The sequence below is a fragment of the Moschus berezovskii genome, chromosome 3 (genome assembly GCF_049115385.1).
Source record: "Moschus berezovskii isolate FMDL1 chromosome 3, NW_MosBer_1.0, whole genome shotgun sequence".
Lineage (NCBI taxonomy): Eukaryota > Metazoa > Chordata > Mammalia > Artiodactyla > Moschidae > Moschus > Moschus berezovskii.
Window position 1 is genome coordinate 35334512 of NC_142462.1, and position 20434 is coordinate 35354945.

The 20434-nt window shown below is 38.3% G+C and overlaps 1 protein-coding gene across 2 annotated transcripts in view; it reads right to left on the reverse strand.

Moving 5' to 3' along the window:
* Nucleotides 1-15642, reverse strand: part of TMEM196 (transmembrane protein 196) — a 73412-nt gene extending 57770 nt beyond the window's left edge. Inside the window, exon 1 of one of the 2 annotated variants that reach the window (XM_055420232.1) lies at nt 15496-15642. In XM_055420232.1, coding sequence (XP_055276207.1) covers nt 15496-15642 — 147 coding nt within the window. Of the gene's footprint in view, nt 1-15477 lie in introns of both variants that reach the window. The other variant, XM_088832200.1, reaches the window with a different exon arrangement.
* Nucleotides 15643-20434: the final 4792 nt, after the last annotated feature.

The following is a 20434-nucleotide window of genomic DNA, read 5'->3' on the forward strand; positions in this document are numbered from 1 at the left end:
GGCATTCCCTTTCCAAGCTCTTCAAATATGTAAAGCTTGAAAAATGAGCAAATGAGCTTTGGAATTTGTTTTTAAAGTCTTCTTAAAGGCACTCTGCTTACTTACCTAAATTGATCACTAGCTTTTATGGATTTGGAAATGCTGCTGCTGCTGCTGCTAAGTCACTTCAGTCGTGTCCGACTCTGTGTGACCCCATAGACGTCAGCCCACCAGGCTCCCCCGTCCCTGGGATTCTCCAGGCAAGAACACTGGAGTGGGTTGCCATTTCCTTCTCCAATGTGTGAAAGTGAAAAGTGAAAGTAAAGTCGCTCAGTCATCCGACCCTTAGCGACCCCACTAGTAACTTCTAAAAATTAGCTTTGATTAATTTCCCAGTTACTTTGGAAAAGCACCAGGGAGAACACATTACGATTTCTATGGAAAGCTGTTTCCTTGAAACTCCAAACTGGGAGGGAACTCCTGAAATCTGTTAAAGTAATTATTACATCTCCATGATAGTTAGCAGTGCCAGTGATTTGAGATCATTCCTGTTCAGTTTGGGACAGTAGCCAGATAACTTTATTATCCTTTTGACTGAACACTTATTTTAAGGATACTTAATGTCTTGAGGTGTCTGTGGAAATAGTGTTAGACCAAGAATTAGATGACCTGACACTTGTCCTGGTTCTACAGTTAGCCACCAGTGCTAACTCTGTGGGATTCAGTTTAGTTACCTGTAAAATCGTAAGTTTGGGATAAATTGTTTTTATGTCTCTTTTCTGTTCATCTTGTGACTTAATTATAATTCTCAACACAGAGGCATTTTAATCATGTTTTCAGAGTCAAGCAGACTTTTGTTTATTCTTTACCTTTAGCTTTTGATAGGTCTCAAATTAGAAAACACAGAAGCCATCAGAGAATCCTTTCTCCATTTGCCATGAGGTGTGACAAACTCTGCATCTTCACTTATATTATCTCGCCTTATTGCAAGAAACACAGATAAAACTTACCAACACAAAGCCTCCGTTTTAGCTCTTAGTTCTATCACCCTTCATCTACTCAGTCTTTTTCTCTCCCTTTATATCTCTCTCATTCTACTCCATTATTCACATCATCAGCTTGCCAACGCGTTCCAAAATCTTCCTTAAAAAATGAAAACCTCCTTGACTCCAAATCTTTTTAAAATGATTGCTGTATCTCTCTACTCCATTTTCCCTTTACTGTCAAGCTTCTACACTTAACTGTTTCCAATTCTTACTTCCTTTCCTCTCTCAGACTCCAGACTGGCTTCTATACCTCTGTTTTTACTTCATCAACTCTTGCTAAAATAAATAACGACTTCCACATTTCAGTCCTCATCCTACAAGGAACCCCTCTCCTTTGGGCTTCTCTGATACCACACTCCCCTGGACATATTTTTCTCTTCGACATATTTTTTCTCATCACAGCTTCTTAGTCTCTTTTTTCTACTCCGGATTATTATGGTTAATTCTGAATGTCCAGCTTCTGAATATAATAGTAATTAAAGGCATTGTTTTAGATGTTTCAACAAGTCATGTGGCTTTAAATACCTTTTAAATGTATTTAATACATTTTTAGATTTCCAGCATTGATCTTAGACCCATCTAATAGCCTACAGTATCTCCATTTAGATAACTCACAGGCCCCTCCAACATAACAGATCACAAATAAATCCTTGATCTCTTCCCATGCTACACCAGTTGCTCCCTACACACTACACACACACACACCACACCCTACACACACCACACACACACACAGGCCCCTCCAACATAACAGATCACAAATAAATCCTTGATCTCTTCCCATGCTACACCAGTTGCTCCTTACACACATCACACACACACCCACCCACCCACCCACCCTACACACCCTACACACACACACACCCTACACACACCACACATGCACACCACACACACATACACACACCACACACACACACACCACACACACATACATACACCCCCTACACACACCACACAAACACCCACACACACACCACACACACATACCCCCTACACACACACACCACACACACACACGCCCTACACACACCAGACACACACACACACCATACCCTACACACACCACACACACACACACACACACACAGGCCCCTCCAACATAACAGATCACAAATAAATCCTTGATCTCTTCCCATGCTACACCAGTTGCTCCCTACACACACCACACACACACACACACACACACACTCAATACACCCTACACACACACACACCCTACACACACCACACATGCACACAACACACACACATACGCACACCACACACACACACCCTACACACACACATACACACACCCCCTACACACACTACACACACACAGACACACACACCCACACACACATACCCCCTACACACACACACACACGCCCTACACACACCAGACACACACACACACACACACAGGTTTTCCTCCTCTAATCTTCTAGTCTCAAAGAGTAAATAGGATCCTCTTAGATGCTCAGTTCTGAAATCTGAAACTCATTCTTAATATTTTACAGTGGCATCTCATGAAACAAAATCTTGTTAACTCTGTATCTCAAGTATCTGTTCTTCTATTTTTATTTTATTCTTTAACTCTCATCCATGTAACCACTGTATCATACAGCCCAGTAGCCTCCTAAATAGACCTGTGACTTAATTTGTGACAAGAACTTGTCTGACTCCAAAATAGTTTTTAAACTGCAGCCCCAAATGAGCTTCTTTAAATGCAGGTATAATCTTGGCATTGTCCCACTTAAAATCTTTTGGTGGCTATTATAATTAGGAGAAAATAAAAACATTGTATCATGTCTATAAAGCCTTAAGTGATTTTTACCTACTGTGTGTCTCCTTACCTCACCCAGAGCTTTCTATCTCCTCCTGCCCACTGGTCATCCTCCAGTCACCGGGCCTTCTTTCAGTTGCTCAAGCAAATTTTCTATCTCAGAGTCTTTACACAAGATGCTCCCCCTGGTTGGGAAAATGCTTTTTTCCCTCTTCATCTGGGAAATAACTCATCATACTTCAGAAGTGTTGCTTCCTTAGAGATGCATTTTCTGATTCTCCCATTATTGATAACTGTTATAAGTCTTCATAAGCCTATATTTCTATTTACCAGGTACAAACTTTAATTGCTAATTTGTGCATTATTTGTTCATTTTCTATATTCCTTTTTATTTTTTTAAAAAATTATTTTTAATTGAAGGATAGTTGCTTTACGATACTGTGTTGGTTTCTTCATACATCAACATGAATCAGCTATCGGTATACATATGCCCTCTCCACCTCGAACCTCCCTCCCACCTCCCACCCTTTCCCACCTCTCTGGGTTGGTGCAGAGCCCCAGTTTGAGTTCCCTGAGTCATATAGTAAATTCCCATTGGCGATCTATTTTACATAGGGAAGTGTATATGTTTTCATGCTACTTTCTCCATTCGTCCCACCATCTCCTTCCTCATATTCCTTTTTAAATTAAGCCTCAGAAGATCAGGGGCCATTATAGTTTTATTAACTGCTAAGTCCTCAGAACGCAACTCAGAGCATAGAATGTTGTAACTGTGGAATCAATAGTTATTAACTAAATCTAATAGGAAAGCGAACTGAGGAAAATAAGCATCTGGCTTATGAGAACAGGAGCAGGAACTCGACTCTCCTGATTTTCCACAGCTCATTCCTATTCCTGACTCATCCTAACCCAGGGTAGACCGTGCAGCTCGCTGTCATTTACCTCAACATCGATTTGCCCCATTTTCATAAGCCTAACCCCTGCGGGTCCTAGGACCTGATTGTGCTATCTGACAATTTGGTTTCCTGGACTTTTTCAGCCTTTATTAGATTTATAGATTTCATCAATGGCCTCTCTTTCCCCTCTCCCAGTTCTGCATTTTTAGCAAAGTGTTCATTTTAAAAATAAATCACTTTTATACTTTCCTATTTATATTTCTTTTTTTTTCCCTTAGTCAATGGAAAACCCTGCTAATTATGCGGTGTTCTTTTTTCCCCTTAAGCTAGATCTAATTTCTTATTTTCCATCCCAAAACAGAACACTGAAATAAAGCAAGGCATTTCATATATATTGATCCATATTCTACGTTTCTTCCACTCCAGGAAAATTTGAAACCTAAAAAAAAATTAAAGTTTAACTGAGAAAGGATAAATGTACATATTTTTTTCAATAGAACCATGAGTCTCATAATTATAATCAACTTTATAGGAAATACCTAGAGGATAAAATGTACAAGAGATATGTTTATGTGATGAGCAAGCAGTCCTCCATTAGCACAGGCCATCTTGGTAGCTTAACAGATAACATGGAATAAGAGGTAACCATAGCAAATAAGGAGAAGGCAATGGCACCCCACTCCAGTACTCTTGCCTGGAAAATCCCATGGACGGAGGAGCCTGGTGGGCTGCAGTCCATGGGGTCGCCAAGAGTCGGACACGACTGAGCGCCTTCACTTTCACGTTTCACTTTCACGCATTGGAGAAGGAAATGGCAGCCCACTCCAGTGTTCTTGCCTGGAGACGGAGCCTGGTGGGCTTCCGTCTATGGGGTCGCACAGAGTTGGACACGACTGAAGCGACTTAGCAGCAGCAGAGCAAATAAAGAAATTAAACCAAAGCACTGAAGGGAGAAACGGAAAGAAAAACCCGACAGTGCCAAATGCAGATGCACAGCAAGTAGTGAAAGAAGCCTTCGCAGAGACTGCAAAGTAACTGAATGAAACCAACAACACACAAGACTGAATTTCAGAAGAAAGCGTTAAAAACAGCGCGTCACTGAGTGGCCGGTCGGGCTCTTCTAAGCGAGCCAAAGTCCAAAACCCTCAGAAACTTTCCAGCGGCCTGGGACCCAGATGCTTCAGTGTGGAGCTCCTTCCTCAGGAAGACTGGCCTGGGTTCTCAGAATATTCCTCCCTTCACTCCCCCTCTGGGTTCCCGTGATGCAGTCCCTCTGGGATTGAATGAATTATGCACTGAATTGTTATAATGATGCTCTGTGGTAGTTTTTCTCTTCAAAAAATAATCTGTTGAATATTTTGAGTATGTTAAGTAAATAAGGTTTTTGCTGTTTGAGCTATTTCTGCTCCCTAAGTAGCAAGGAAAATTTTAACTAAACTTGTAAATTTTCATCAGGAAGAACTCTGAATCTGCAGTATAATAAGTGACAATTGTCCAACTAAATCTTAGGTACAGGGACTCCAGAGGACTAAAGAGTAGAAGTTATGCTCTTCCTAAGAATTGTCAGCACCATGCGCAGATGTCCATCCAATGTGCCTGGCAGTTTTCGAAAACCAGCCAGTTATGGAAATAAGCAGCAGCTGACAGAGGGCTCGCAATATTTTGAATTGCCCCCAAATCAGGGCAACAGAAGCCTGAATGTAGCTTATATTGCATATCAGTGACAGTTATCAACGTTCTTCTAGGAATTACTTATTTTTTCATCTCCACTGCACATGTATGAGCACCTGCATGGGTGCGTGTGCACACGCGCGTACACACACACACACACACTCTTTCTGTGCGCACGCATGTACACACACACACACACACACACTCTTTGTGCACGTGCGTACACACACACACACACACACACACACACTCTTTCTGTAAGTGATTTAGGTTTCTATCTTGCTCCTGTAACTGATTTCACTTTCTGAACTTAAGTCACTAAAACCTAAATCCTTTAGGTTCTTATACCTTAGGTGAAGAAACTCACCTGCTTATATAAGTGGATAACAAAAGCAGGTGGAACATAGGCAACATAGAATATTGTAAATATAAGTTGCTACTGCCATTATTCATGTCATCATTATTATCACTAATTATTTTAATTCCTCAGAGTTATCCATGTAGGAAATTAACTGGCAGAAAAAAGTTATGAAAGAGCTAAAAATTCCAGTAACCCAGCAAAAATAATGAGAAAATCAAGAACACATCTGTATTTGGTAGAACAAACAAAAAACACACCTCTTTATCCCAATATTTACCTGGATAATATTCCTGTGATCCTAGAATAAGCACACTAAATCACAACTATTACTATGCCTAAAACTAGGTATGACAAGTACCTGTTTTCTAAGACTGGGTATATGACCTAAATGTTACTTAGTTTTGAGTCCAAGGTCAATTTCATTAACAGTCTTACAATAAACCTCCCCTTTAGAAATGTGTAAAAATAAAATGTCTGTAATACACAACCAGAAAGCCACATACAGAAAATGAATTTTCCTGAAATATAGCAAAAGCATGTGGTCATTATTGTGGGACAGTCACAGTTACTGAATACCTGTTTATCAAGCCCTTTATATAAATATTACATTTAATTTTTAGAAAACTCCATGAAATAGTTATTATGGATGAGTTGGCTGACTGCTCAATGGGATAATTTAACTCATTCAAACTTAAACTAGAAACTGTTAGAGCTAGAATTTGACCCCAAGTCTCAATACTTCCAAAACCTGTTTTCATTTATTTGTATCATGCCAATACTACCAATTATACAAATGAACTCTTATATGTCAGGCAGCTGTAAGAATAGTTGAGCACAAGGAACTTATGATCTGACAAATATACCATCAATAATAGGGAAGTCATTTGAAGTTGGAGTTAGATTTGTGATGTAAGATTTTCACTTCCCTCAAGTTTCAAAGGGGCTTTCCAGGTGGTGTGAGGGGTAAAGAACCAGCCTGCCAATGCAGGTAGATAACAGATGTGGATTCAATCCCTGGGTCTGGAAGATTCCCTCAAGAAGGAAATGGCAACACATTCCAGTATTCTTGCCTGGAAAATTCCATGGACAGAGGAGCCTGGTGAGCAACAGTCCATGGGGTTGCAAAGAGTCAGACACAACTGAATGACTAACACACACACACACACACGCACACACATCTCAAGATTTCTCTAGTCTTTCTTTTGATCCCACATACACACCTGGGAACCAAGGGCTGGTGTTTTGCCTTGAAATTAAGCAGCAATACATTGGCCTCAAGCCCATCAAATTCTAAAAAGCAGAACTTACAAAGTTTAGCTGGGAATCAAGGGCAGACTAGTCTTGCTATTCTTTCAGGACCCTTTTGAAGCTGGCCACATCCTATTCAGGTGAGGTAGAGCTTCACTTACCAGTTTGTCTTTGAACATGTCTTTGCTCTAAGAAGTTTGGTCTCCTCAACCCCCCCCCAAACTCCTCTCCATTTTACTGTCCCTTCCATGATTTGACACATGTTAATAACTTTGCTTAGCACATCATATTTTTCCCTCTGCTCGCTGGAAATCTGCCTGATCTACAAGGCCTGAGTAAAGTTCTTCCTCCATGAGGATGGATATCCTTGATTCTTTATTGATACCTCTCACTTTGAATGTATTTAAACAAATATGTCATTTTGTGTCTTCCTGATTGGCCTTATAATATGTAATGATTATTTGAGATGCATTATTTAGCTTTATTTTTCAAGGCTAAAGCTTAAGATTTATGGGTAGGAACAATTTAATCTAGTATCTCACACTCTTTTGAGAACATGGAGGTTGCACAGTTGATCAGTTGACTTTATCTGTCTCTTCTGGAAAACAAACAAACTTGGCCTTTATGCCATCCTGCCTGGCTTATAGATTGAGAGTTGGGAGAAAATGATGAGGTCAAGCCTCAGTGAATGACTTTTTTCATTTCATGAAAATTTCCCATGTTTCACACAAAGAAATTTTCTCTATTGATTATGAAATAAGACTGCCTTGGCTTTAAATACTAACTCAGCTGATTAAACAATGGTGGACCCTAGTTAAGTTCTTTTTCCTACATAAATTTTATAAAACAAAACATTGTTCATGAAGTTGTTAATATTAGAAATAAAATATATATGAAAGCATATGGACCGCAGTAACTATTAATAAGTCATGTCTAGTATTATTTCACAGGACAAGTAGCTCAAAGCACCCTGTCCTCCACAGTAATATACTTAACCACTAATTTTATTTCTGTCTTAATTTTTCCCAGTATTTAATAACAGATCATGAACTAATGGAACTTTCAATTGCTTCTTGAGTTGCATTACTGCTAAAAATCATGGTCACTAATTAACATGAGAGTTAGTTATGCTTCAAAAGCTATTTGGGTAGTTCAGGCAAAACCATACAAATTTCCAAGTTATTGAGTATCTTTGTCAGAAGTGTTAATCTGCATTTTTATTCTGACTTTATGACAATAACTTATATTGTTTTACATATGTGTTTTGAGGACTTCATGGTACAAAAGTAGTTATCATATCCTCCCTGTTTGACACACCTAATTTAGATAACTAATTTATCTGATTATCAAATATTTTTATCATAGCGCTTCCACTACCCTCTCCACCTCCAACAGAAAAACAGAGAGAGACAAGTGTCTTACAATGGCAGCTGTTCCCCCATTCAATTTTAAGCTGAATATCTACATGACTTTTCCAATGTAAATATTTTGGTGTATTTTTGTAGTTGTTAATGTATAATGTATATAATGTAAGTCAAAAGCTAACTAGATGTTATGCATGAAAATGTGGGGTCTGTAGCTCAGTTGGTAAAGAATCTACCTGTAATGTAGGAGACCCAGGTTCAATCCCTGAGTCGGGAAGATCCCCTGGAGAAGGAAATGGCAACCCACTCCAGTATTCTTGCCTGGAAAGTCCAGTGGACAAGAGGAGCCTAGCAGGCTACAGTCCATGGGGTCACAAGAGTCAGACACAGCTTAGTGACTAAACCAACCAACCAACCAACAAAACATGAAAAGAAAAAAGCAAAAATGATGAGTCAAACTAGAGTTGATTAAGGATGTTGGAGACATGTTGAAAACCAGTGTATCACTAGCAGGTTATAAGTCCTGATTGTCATGGAGCTGAACAGGGCAGTAGAAGTAAGGAGCAGCTAGTGTTCACTGTGCACTTACTTCTGGCCAGGCTCAGTATTGACAGCTTTATAAGCATTGCCTTAGCTTCACAGCAACCCATATAATAGGTACTGTTATTTCTCTCCCTGACTTAGTGAAGAAGCGTAAATTATCCAGAGCCACAGGAATATAGAGTGAGATGTATGAATCCCATCTATCATTTACTATGAGTACAGTATACATATAGATTAGATCTGCATTCATGAGAAGGATTGCAAGGCTTTATACATCACAGAGCAAAGTAGTAGCATAACTTTTTTTTCTTCTTTCTCTTTTTCTGCTAGAAAGATGCTCAATGAGTCTTTCTATACTATTACCTAATTATTCTTCCATTGTCCATGTACTTCAACATGGACATCTATCTGCAGAGTGGTGCTCAGTGCTCAGTCATGTCCAACTCTTTGCAACCCTATGGACTATAGCCCACCAGGCTCCTCTGTCCATGGAATTTCTCAGGCAAGAATACTGGAGTGGGTTGCCATTTCCTCCTCCAGGAAATCTTCCCAATTCAGGAATTGAACATGCCTCTCCAGTGTCTCCTGCCTTGGCAGACAGGTTCTTTAACACTGAGCCACCCGGGAAGCATCTTCAGTAACCACCTTATATGTAATTTGACTAAATTACACTAGAGAAATAAAGTTAAATATTTTGAAGAACCCTGGGATTGGTTATTTAGGTATAGAAATACCATTTGAATGAACAGAATTATATATAAATATATATAGTACAGTAGGTTGAATTTGTGTTCACTTCATAAATGAATGACCCAGCATCATTTGAACAGAGAATTGTCAGAGTTTTCCCCCTTTGGTGTGTGTGTGTGTGTGTGTGTGTTCTATTCTAGTTTTTACTGAATCTATTCTAGTTTTTACTGAATTTTAAAGACAGGCATTTCAGTTTGGATGGCTGGGTTATATCTCCCATCTACTAATATAATTAAGTATGATCTGAGGGCTGAGTGAATATACAGAAAGGTTAAATTGCTTAGCTATATTCAAAGCACATAATGTATGACCTGGCTAACAATTAAGTCAATATAGAGATCTAACTTGAACATTTTATGCAAAAACATCCAAATTAAAGGATATGACTTTGTCTAGATCATGTTTGCATGAAGCAAACTGTCAACAAATAGGTGACTGATGCCATTATTATCATTTTTTCCCTAATGTGTCTATGGCAAATTCTTCAAGACTACTTTTACCCTTGAATAAGGGCCAAAATCCTGAAACAGAATTTGTCATGTGTTCTGGATAGAAATTTCAATGCATGTCACTTACGTATGGGTGAAATAGTAACTAAAACAAAAAAACTATTGTCAGGTAATGACAAAATTCACTGTTTTCCTCCCATCATGTCATTATCAATCAACACCAGAAATAGACATTTTACTTTTTTTTTTTGACAGAGTTCCTTGAATAATAACTACATATTCCAACTGTTTAGCTTGTCTAACTTATCTAATTGCCGTTTACTTAATTGCCCTGACTCCAGCAGATAACAAGTAGCACTTGAGAATAAGAGTATGACTCAGATAAAGAAAATATAAGATAGCCATGATGGAGAAGGCAATGGCAAGCCACTCCAAGTACTCTTGCCTAGAAAATCCCATGGATGGAGGCCTGGTAGGCTGCAGTCAGTGGGGTCGCTAAGGGTCGGACACGACTGAGCGACTTCACTTTCACTTTTCACTTTCACACATTGGAGAAGGAAATGGCAACCCACTCCAGTGTTCTTGCCTGGAGAATCCCAGGGACAGGGCAGCCTGGTGGGCTGCCGTCTATGGGGTCACACAGAGTCGGACACGACTGAAGTGACTTAGCAGCAGCAGCAGCAGATAGCCATGAAGGGGCTTTATTATATCCAGAAACTTGATACAAAAATTAGTCTATATGTTCAAACAATAATATGTATGCATGGAGAAATATCTGTGAGGTTATACACTAAATTTATAATGTTGGCTAATTTTGATGATGTGGTAGGAAAGAGAACTTCAGTTTTGATTTTTTTTAACCCTTTGCAACAGGAATTATAAATTACTTATATAATTAAAATTAATTTAAAAATTGGATGTAAATGTACAGTTGTAGTTTTTTCTGAGGATAGGACACTGTTTTCATCTCATGATAAGTAATGAGTCCTTTATGTTATATATTTTAACTTTGGAAAAAATGATGCATTATCTGGCCAGAGACACACTAGCTTCAAATTTTGTACATTTGAAGTAACTGTTTGAGGGGTTTCTTTCACTTTGTCTTGTTTTTCCTTAAATGAACTGAATAGACTTAAATATTAGAAATAACATTTTGGAGCAACTATCATTTATATACAGCACTTCATTTCTTTTGCTCTGGTATGGATCAGGATGTACAGTAGGTGAATTTTAACACAATCTTACAGTTGACTGAGTTGTTGCCATGGTGAATCAGGAATCCACAATCAGAAATCCACATACTAAGTATGTGACTTGACTAGGCTATAAATTTCATTAAAATATCAGATTTTTGAAGCAGATAAAGTTATGGTATACAAATTAAGAATGCTCCAGAAGCAATAAAAATCACTCAAACTTTATGATTTTGTTAAGAAAATTGTGACTATCTTAAAAGATTATTTTACACGTGGGGTAAAGAAGCCTAAGGAAAGTTCTTTTAATACATCTATAGAATGAATATCAGATATAGATGTATGGAATTTAGCATGGTATGTATAAAATAAAACTCTGTCAGATGTTTTTCTGGACACCACCATTTGAATCTTTAGATTTCAAAGTGCCAATTTAAAGCAACAAAATAAAATTTCCTTGGATCTATGTACCACTGAATACAATCCATTCACATTATAGATGATGTACTGGAGACTGAGAAAAATGACGATTCTACAGCCGCTTGGAGACATAGTCCTGTCTAACTCCCTGTCAATGTATCTTACACATCGATTATATTTCACATGCCTATGTCTTTTCCAAAGCAGTTTACTCTATGGTTCATTTACTGTTATCTAGTAGAATGTGTTATTTCATGTTTTCCATGAGGTATCTATATAAACTACAACAAAGAATCAAGAAGAGGCCAAAATCCTGTAAGGCACTTATAGCTTTCTTTTGCTATGAAATTATAGTTAAAAATTTTTTTCCTTCTAATTGCCCACATCTTTTAGACTGGTCCCAGGTCCCATAACAACCATTTACCTTATTATGAAATAGTGACTGGAAATAATCTATATAAACATCCATTTTATGGATTTTAAGCCCTTTTTCTTCGTACTATTTTAATTTTAAGCCCCTTAAAATTTTGGTCCAGTAATTTTTCCAATAATCCAAAAATATCCAACAATAATTTAAGTCCAAATAATCAAAATAGTGGCCTAAATTCTTAGTGCATTTGACCTAGATAAAAAGCTTATGATGTTGAGGTCCATATATAATAAGCAATCCCTTCATAGTACAGTTTTTATTTCCATTGCCTTCTAAAATTGAAAGCAAAATATGGTAATAATGATATTTATGTATTGAAACAAACTTCATGGCACCAATCAATATACATTCTGATTATGGATTATGACCTGAAAAGTTAATTATTATACAATCCCATCTAGTGTTTATAAATAACATAAGATTTTTAATTCATATAATACCAAAGATGAGTAGTTATCAGTCTAGTTTTCTGCTGCATATTCCTGGGGTCTCTTTGGAAATTAAGAACTGTTATTATTTTATTACAACTATGAGGAAATAATCTGAGACTGGCACACAGCCTCTCACGGTCTGGTCCCTACCATTCTTTCCATCCTTATCTCTCCCTCACACACGTAAGCCTCAGAAAAATATAAGAGCTTATTCTTCCTGAAACACAACCCATTCTGTGCACCGTTTTTTGTTTTCAACCTTGCTGAAAACAAGGTTTTCTTTCTCGGGCATTCACTGCCATCCTGTGCACCCAGTACTAGTTATGTGCATTTATTCAGTGCTTACTGCACATCGTACATTTTACTAAGAACATGATTTTATTTGTGCCTTCTAACAACCCTACTTGACAGAGTATGAGGAAACTTTGGCTAGTCAACCAGATAGTAAATGGCTAAAGGCTGACCTGGAATCTACACCCAGGCAGATTCCAGATTTCATACTATGATACATTCTTTCTAAGTTTCAATAAACCTTAAAGGTCATGTCAATGTATGGCAAAACCAACCAATATAATACTATAAAATAATTAGTCTCCAATAAAATAAATAAATAAAGACAAGGAAAAATATAAATAAAATAAAAATAAATAAATAAAATAAAGATCAAGAAAAAAATAATACTTCTCCCAAGGACATTTCTTCTCTCTCCTGTATCTGTAACTCCCTGAAGTCAAACTCTAATTTCTCACCACTGGTAAAGGAAGTGACATATCCATCTTACTTCCTCAGCTCAGCATTCTGATTCATCTTAATAGTCTTTGTGTTAAATAGTAAAATGCTTTGCATGTGGTAAGCCCTCTATAAATGTTGGTTACATGAATTCATCATTGCCAGAATTGCGATAATCCAGACTGTATTACAAATGACCTCTGAAAAATTATTTTAAAAATCAAGTTAGCAAGACTATAATTTGATAAACAATGGTCAAATGTAGACATTTGCTTCTTTGCAAATTTGATTTATTGAGTTTATAAAAGTTACCAACTCTTTTGGCACTCAAATTTCAAATCGGTTCATTCAATCACATGGATGTATTTAAAAATTTTTTTTTACTGAATCAGACAACAGAATTTGAACCTATTGTTTCAGAATCATAGGTGAATTTGCTTATTCTAAAAAGCAAAATGTTTAAAAAGGAAATAATTATTTATGATAATGACTGTGCTTTACTATTTTGCTTTTCACTGAGCTGCTTCAAAATTTACATTTTTCTGTACATATACATGTCAACTCACCTAGATAATTAGTAAATAGCTGAGAAAGAGAGAAAAAAATTAAAAAATTTTTTTCTAACATGACACCAAGTAAATGCAACCACCTTTTTATTCATGAAGGTAAACTGGATACTTAAATGCTATTTTGAGACAACCTACATTCACTTACTCAATTTTCTGAACTTCAGAGGGAAATTAATTTGAAGAGTAATTAAGTGTTCTTCCTTAAGCCACCAAAAGTTCACATTTTCTTCTGCTTGATTTAAATGTTGACATTACATTTCATTTTGAAAACTGGTAGAAGTTTTCAAGTTTATTAATCAAATAATAATGCTAACTATAACTCTCAAAATAATCACTACTACATATAAGATGTAAAATAACTATCTTTAGATTTGCCTTTTATTTAGTCTTTCATACTTATATTTAAAATAATACAGTAAAAGGTAATTATTTATGATTACTGGGACTTACTGAATTTAGAACAAGGATTCTTAGAAGACTCCAATGTTAGAACTGAATACCATTTTTCTTTTAATTTCTGCAATTTAAAAACATTCTCCTCACTCAGAAAACTTAAAATATAAAAACTAATTTTCTAAAGCATAATTATGCCAGTTTTAAGAATGCTAGAACTTCACTTAAAAATGAATTGCTTCAGAATTACTCTTGAACTCATAAATTATCATTTTTTCTTCAGAAAACTAAAGCACAAATAACTAAGCCATGATTGTTAATTATACTGACTAATTATCAGTGACGGAATAACATCTTATTAAATTATCTTAGAAAATAGAATCAAGCTAATGATCCAGAAGGATATGGATAGAAGAGCTATATAACTTAAAGGAAAAGAAAAACTGATTTTCACAAGTAGGTTCACACTAGGAATAGTGCTGAGTTATTTTATTGATCCTGGGTGGAAGGAATGGGTCTCTAAAGTTTCCTGGAGATTGACCCACAGTAAATAAACTAGAAGCTCGCTGGGTCTGCCCTCTGACCTAGAGAAAATTATGACATTTTCTCTGAGCATTAGGTATTCTTTAAGCTGAGTTATCCTTGAATTAGAATGGTGCTACATATCATTTGTTGTTTACCTTATTCCCTAGAACTTACAAAAGAGTTTTATAAAGGGAAAATTAAGAGCAGTGTTTTCTGGGATGAAATCCTTCATTCATACTCACATCATATTTCTCTTTGTGATATCTGTGTTGTCTTTAGTGTACTTTGGGCACTGTTACCGAGAAATAAATGCATAACTCTATCCTTGCTTGTTGCTGGTGTAAGAAAATGATGTAACACTTTCATTTTGATTTTCCTTGAAAAAGTATGGAGGCTGAGCCTGCCCTTGACGGGTGTGACCCCCGCCCCCGCCCCTCCAATCAGCCCCACTGGGCAATCTTTTGCAGATTCAGCCAGTGGAAACTGCCCTCCCCCAACTTTAAACAAAGCCATTTAATTTGGTATCAAGTCAAGGTAAGAAAAAATATACTAATAATTAAAGGACAACATACAGAGGCATAGCCTGCGACACGAACCTACATGCAAGCCAGAGGCGATTCATGATTTTCAACCCCAGGGAGGGAGTGACTAACGCGCGCACACTGACCATCACCGTAAAGAGGTAAAGAGAGAGTGAAATGGCTCAACGTACACACACCCCGCTCCATACCGGGGACGAGTCTCCAAGCTGCGGCTTGTGCTCTCGGAGGGCCAGGCTGAAGCTGACCGCCCCCACTGCCACGCTGGACGCCCCCAGCCCTATCTCCAGCACGGAGAGCACCAGGAGGCTCCCAATAATCTGGCCGCTGGTGCACATCCTTCTTCGGTCATCATTCCTTCCAGGTCAGAGAGGGAAGCCGACCATCCACCTTCTTCCTTCCACTCTCCTCCTTATCCCCTCTGCCCGCTACCAGACCCCAAAACTTTTCTTTCTTCACCAGAAAAGCATTATCCACAAGGACTGGATTTCCAAAACCGGAGACCCTCTTCCCTGACCGGGTCAGAAGCAGAGTTGCTCCACCCCTGGCTCGCTCAAACAGGCATCATAGAAGGATTCTCCCGGTCGGTGGTCGGAGTCCAGGAGAGGAGAGCACACTGGTAGAAAGGGCTTTCAATAAGGAGCCAGAAGCCTGGGGGAGCCAGGGAGCTGGGAGCCCTGCTCTGGAGTCCAGGCGCTGTCCAGAGTTCTGCCGCGTCCCGAATCTCCGCAGGGAAATCCCGTTCTCTCCTCTGCTTCCGGGACCCTTTCAGGCTCCCTTTTCTTTCCCCGCAAGTAGACGAGCTTTGCTTCCCTAAGCGGGACTGCTCAGAGCATCTCTCGCCCTCTCGCTCGGTCTCCTTTCCTTTGTTTTCGTGGTAACACGAAGCGCTTCTACGAGTCCCTCGGTCTCCAGGCTGAGCGGGCGGATGCTATTCAGCACCACGCTCCTCACAGTTGCTGTGTCGCCAGAAAAAGCGACCTTGTCTGATGGCCTTTTTCTGTCTGGGTTTCTTCTCCCTCGTCGTTGTCCTCTTCCTCTCCCCCTCTCTGGATCTGATTGTCTCTCATTGCAGTGACCTCATTGGGATTTAAGAGGTTGATGGAGGAGGGAAAAGCTTGATGTATTTGTGGGTGCAGGACCAATACTCTTGACTGGCCCTTGCGCGGCCCCACTTGGGGACCCTTACCACAGAGATCGAATCGATACCTTCCTTCGCACTCTCCCCCCACTCCCGTTTGCTCCCTCCTGGGCTTCTGTCCAGATGGGAGGGGAGGTGATGCCTGCGTCAACACGGGGCTCATTCTGTGTAAAACTTTCTTTTCCGTGTATACGGGGTGATGTGGGAGCGCAGTGAGTGAAGAAAGGCAGCCAGAGCGCAGGGGATGGAGAAGGTTCAGACTCCTAAATTCAACAGGACTCCAAAGGGCCTTCTGGGGGAACTCCCCTCTCAAGAAGAGTTACTCACCAGCATGTTTTAAGGAGCTGCCATGACCTGTCATCCTCCCTGTTGAACGTGGGGAAGATGCAGTTGGCTGGGGCCACACTTCTCCAGGGAAGTGGCCGTGGTTCCTCCTCAGCTGGCAGACCCGAGCTCTCCCGGAGCACGTTCTGGGTTGCTTCACCAGACCACACACCTGGGCCCGGGCGTTCTCACTCAAATTCAAGAGATGTGTACATTTAAATACTAAAGAGAAACAACATTGTTTTTTTAAAAAACAAAAATCTGCCTCATTGCACACTTTATGACAGTTTGCACTCAGAATCCTTAGAGCAAGGGCCAGCCATGGTTCAGGTATTTTGGGGTTGTAATCGATGCACATGGGACTCTAGAAGTCAGGGAATCACTGAGTCTGGGCTCAGTTTCACATCCCTGATTTGATTTCATGAAAAACCCCAAGGTATTCCATCAGGAAGATGCAAGGAGTGGGGGTCGGGGGTGAGAAGTGTTTGTGGGTCATCTTTCTCAAAAACTGGTTTCTGGGCAACTTGGAAATGGAGTGAAGGAAAACAGAAGAAAAGAGGACTTAGAACACACTGCCAGATCAGGGACTCTCTGAATGCATGTGGACTAGAGCAGTAGTTACTTCTGATTACAAGTTTTTTCCTTTTTTTTTTTTTTAAACCCCAGTGCTGAGAACACTAAAGTTGAGTGATATACAATCTATGTCATAAGTGCCAATTCTACATTTCTTAAATTTCATAACTTGTTTCATTGTTTAAATTCAACTGTACAGAATAATTTACTTTCCTTATGATATATATATATATATTCCATATTTTTTTGAAAATGGAATCTTCTTCCCTTAAAAAAAGCAAGGAAGGAAGAATTATAAAGTATTAGAAACTTAATAAGTCTTAAAGAGTCTTCCGTTATTGTGGTATTTGGAAAAGAACTCAAGCATTTATTTTCAACAATTGGTGAATTTACTTTCCACTTCTTAAAACACTCAGTCCACTAACAATCATTCATATAGTTTTTTATTTTAGTGAAGAATAGTTTATCTTATTTAGATCTTATAAAAGTCATTTAATAATCCAATTCATATGCAGAAATAACGGAACATCTTGGTTCTCTTACATTTTGTGTATCTTTAGTCATTGCTTTCCTTTTTTCATTCTTCTCCATCAAAAAGAGAAAGTTATAGTAATTGCTAAAATAAATTGGCTAATGCAGCCATATAAAAAGAAGTGTAACTTACAGGAAGGGAAATTAATTTTTAGAGGTAGTGTTAACAATGGATGAATTTCCCAGAGAGAAAGAAAGGGATGTTATGTATTATGATTGAATTTTCATCTTTGAATGTAATATGTAGAAATGTGTTTTCTTATAACACACTGAACAAGATCAGCCTAATCATATGTTTAAATATAACCAATTGTCATTTTTTGAAAGTCAAATATACATATATAATATCACTTATACATAGAATCTTTTTTAAAAAAGGGGTACAAATGAACTTATTTATAAAACAGAAATAGAGCACAGATGTAGAAAACAAACATGCTTATCAGCAGGTAAGAGGGGAGAGGGATAAATTGGAAGATTGTGATCGACATATACATACTGCTCTGTATAAAATAGATAACTAATAAGGATCTACTATATAGCACAGGGAACTCGATTCAGTACTCTGCAATGGCCAATATGGGGAAACAATCTAAAACAGAGTGGATATATGTATAGCTGATTCTCTTTGCTTTATACCTGAAATAGACACAACACTGTAAATCAACTATATTCCAATAAAAATAAAGAAATAAATTAAATCCATCCTCACTTATATATGACTAACAAAACGCCACCCCAAAATGGAAATATTTATAGAAATAAAATAAAAACAACCATCACCACAAATTACTGTTTTTATTATTATTATTTATTATTTTTGGAGGCTAATTATTTTACAATATTATATTGGTTGGTTTTGCCCATACACTGACATGAATCTGTCCCGGGTGTACATGAGTTCCCCTTCCTGAACCCCCCTCCCACCTCCCTCCTCCCTTGATCTCCCTCTGGGTCATCCCTGCACACCATCCCTGAGCATCCTGTAACATGCATCGACCCTGAACTGGTGATTCGTTTCACATATGACAACATACATGTTTCAATGCCATTGTCCCAAATCATCTCACCCTCACCCTCTCCCACAGAGTACCAAAGACTGTTCTATACATCTGTGTCTCTTTTGCTTTCTCATATACAGGGTTATCATTTGCATCTTTCTAAATTCCATATATATGCATTAGTATACTGTATTGGTGTTTTTCTTTCTGGCTTACTTCACTCTGTATAATAGGCTCCAGTTTCATCTACCTCATTAGAACTGATTCAAATGCATTCTTTTTGATGGCTGAGTAATACTCCATTGTGTATATGTACCAAAACTTTCTTATCCATTCGTCTGCAGATGGACATCTAGGTTGCTTCCATGTCCTGGCTATTATAAACAGTGCTGCAATGAACATTGGAGTACATGTGTCTCTTTCAATTCTGGTTTCCTCGGTGTGTATGTCCAGGAGTGCGATTGCTGGATCATATGGCAGTTCTATTTCCAGTTTTTTGAGGAATCTCCACACTGTTCTCCATAGTGGCTGTACTAGTTTTTATATTTAAAAACATGAAGATCGATGTTATTAGAACTTTCAAAAAATCGTATATTACTTATTCTGGGAGATAAAACATATTTTGCATGCCCTTTTAAATGTTGGAAAGACCCCCACCTCCAAGTAAATGCAGGACCATTACATTTTGCTCATATTTGTGGAAATCATAGCAAAAAATAGGTTCAGTCGGCATCCTCTCTCAAAATTATTTATTAGGGAAAGAATTACAGGAAAAAGCAATAAATCTAGAGAAAAACAAACAGACAAAAAATACATTGGTATCCTAACATCAGTGGTTTTACAATTAGAGGTTTTAATTTTTCTTATGCTATGGTACACCAAAAAAGCTATTCATAAGATCCACTGATACATATATGAAAGTGAAAGTGAAGTCTCTCAGTCTTGTCCTACTCTTTGCGTCCTGGTTGCTCCATCTATGGGATTTTCCAGACAAGAATACTGGAGTGGGGTGCCATTTCCTTCTCCAGATCTTCCCAACCCAGGGATTGAACCTGGGACTCTTGCATTGTAGGCAGATGCTTTACCGTCTGAGCCACCAGAGAAGTCTACATATATAGTATGGTATAGATACATATACAGTTCATTCAATACTTATACTTCCTCAATAGGAGCAATAGTACAAAAACTCTCATTTGCCACCTGCTGGCTCATATAGGACACAATGAATATGAATTTGTAGGTAATCTCAAAATAATTCTTATTAAATTTACTCGCTAGTCAGAGCCTGCTCCTGTGTTCTTGCCTGGAGAATCCAAGGGACAGGGGAGCCTGGTGGGCTTCTGTCTATGGGGTCACACAGAGTTGGACACGACTGAAGTGACTTAGCAGCAGCAGCAGCTAGTCAGAAAAAATCCTCCATAATTGCTTTCTTTAAGGACTTAAGCTCTGCCAATAAGTATTTAAGTGTTCTGAGATCTTCACATACCCATTTACCCAAATTAGATTTATCTGTCAGTTCAGTTGCTCAGTCGTGTCCAACTCTTTGTGACCCCATGGAAT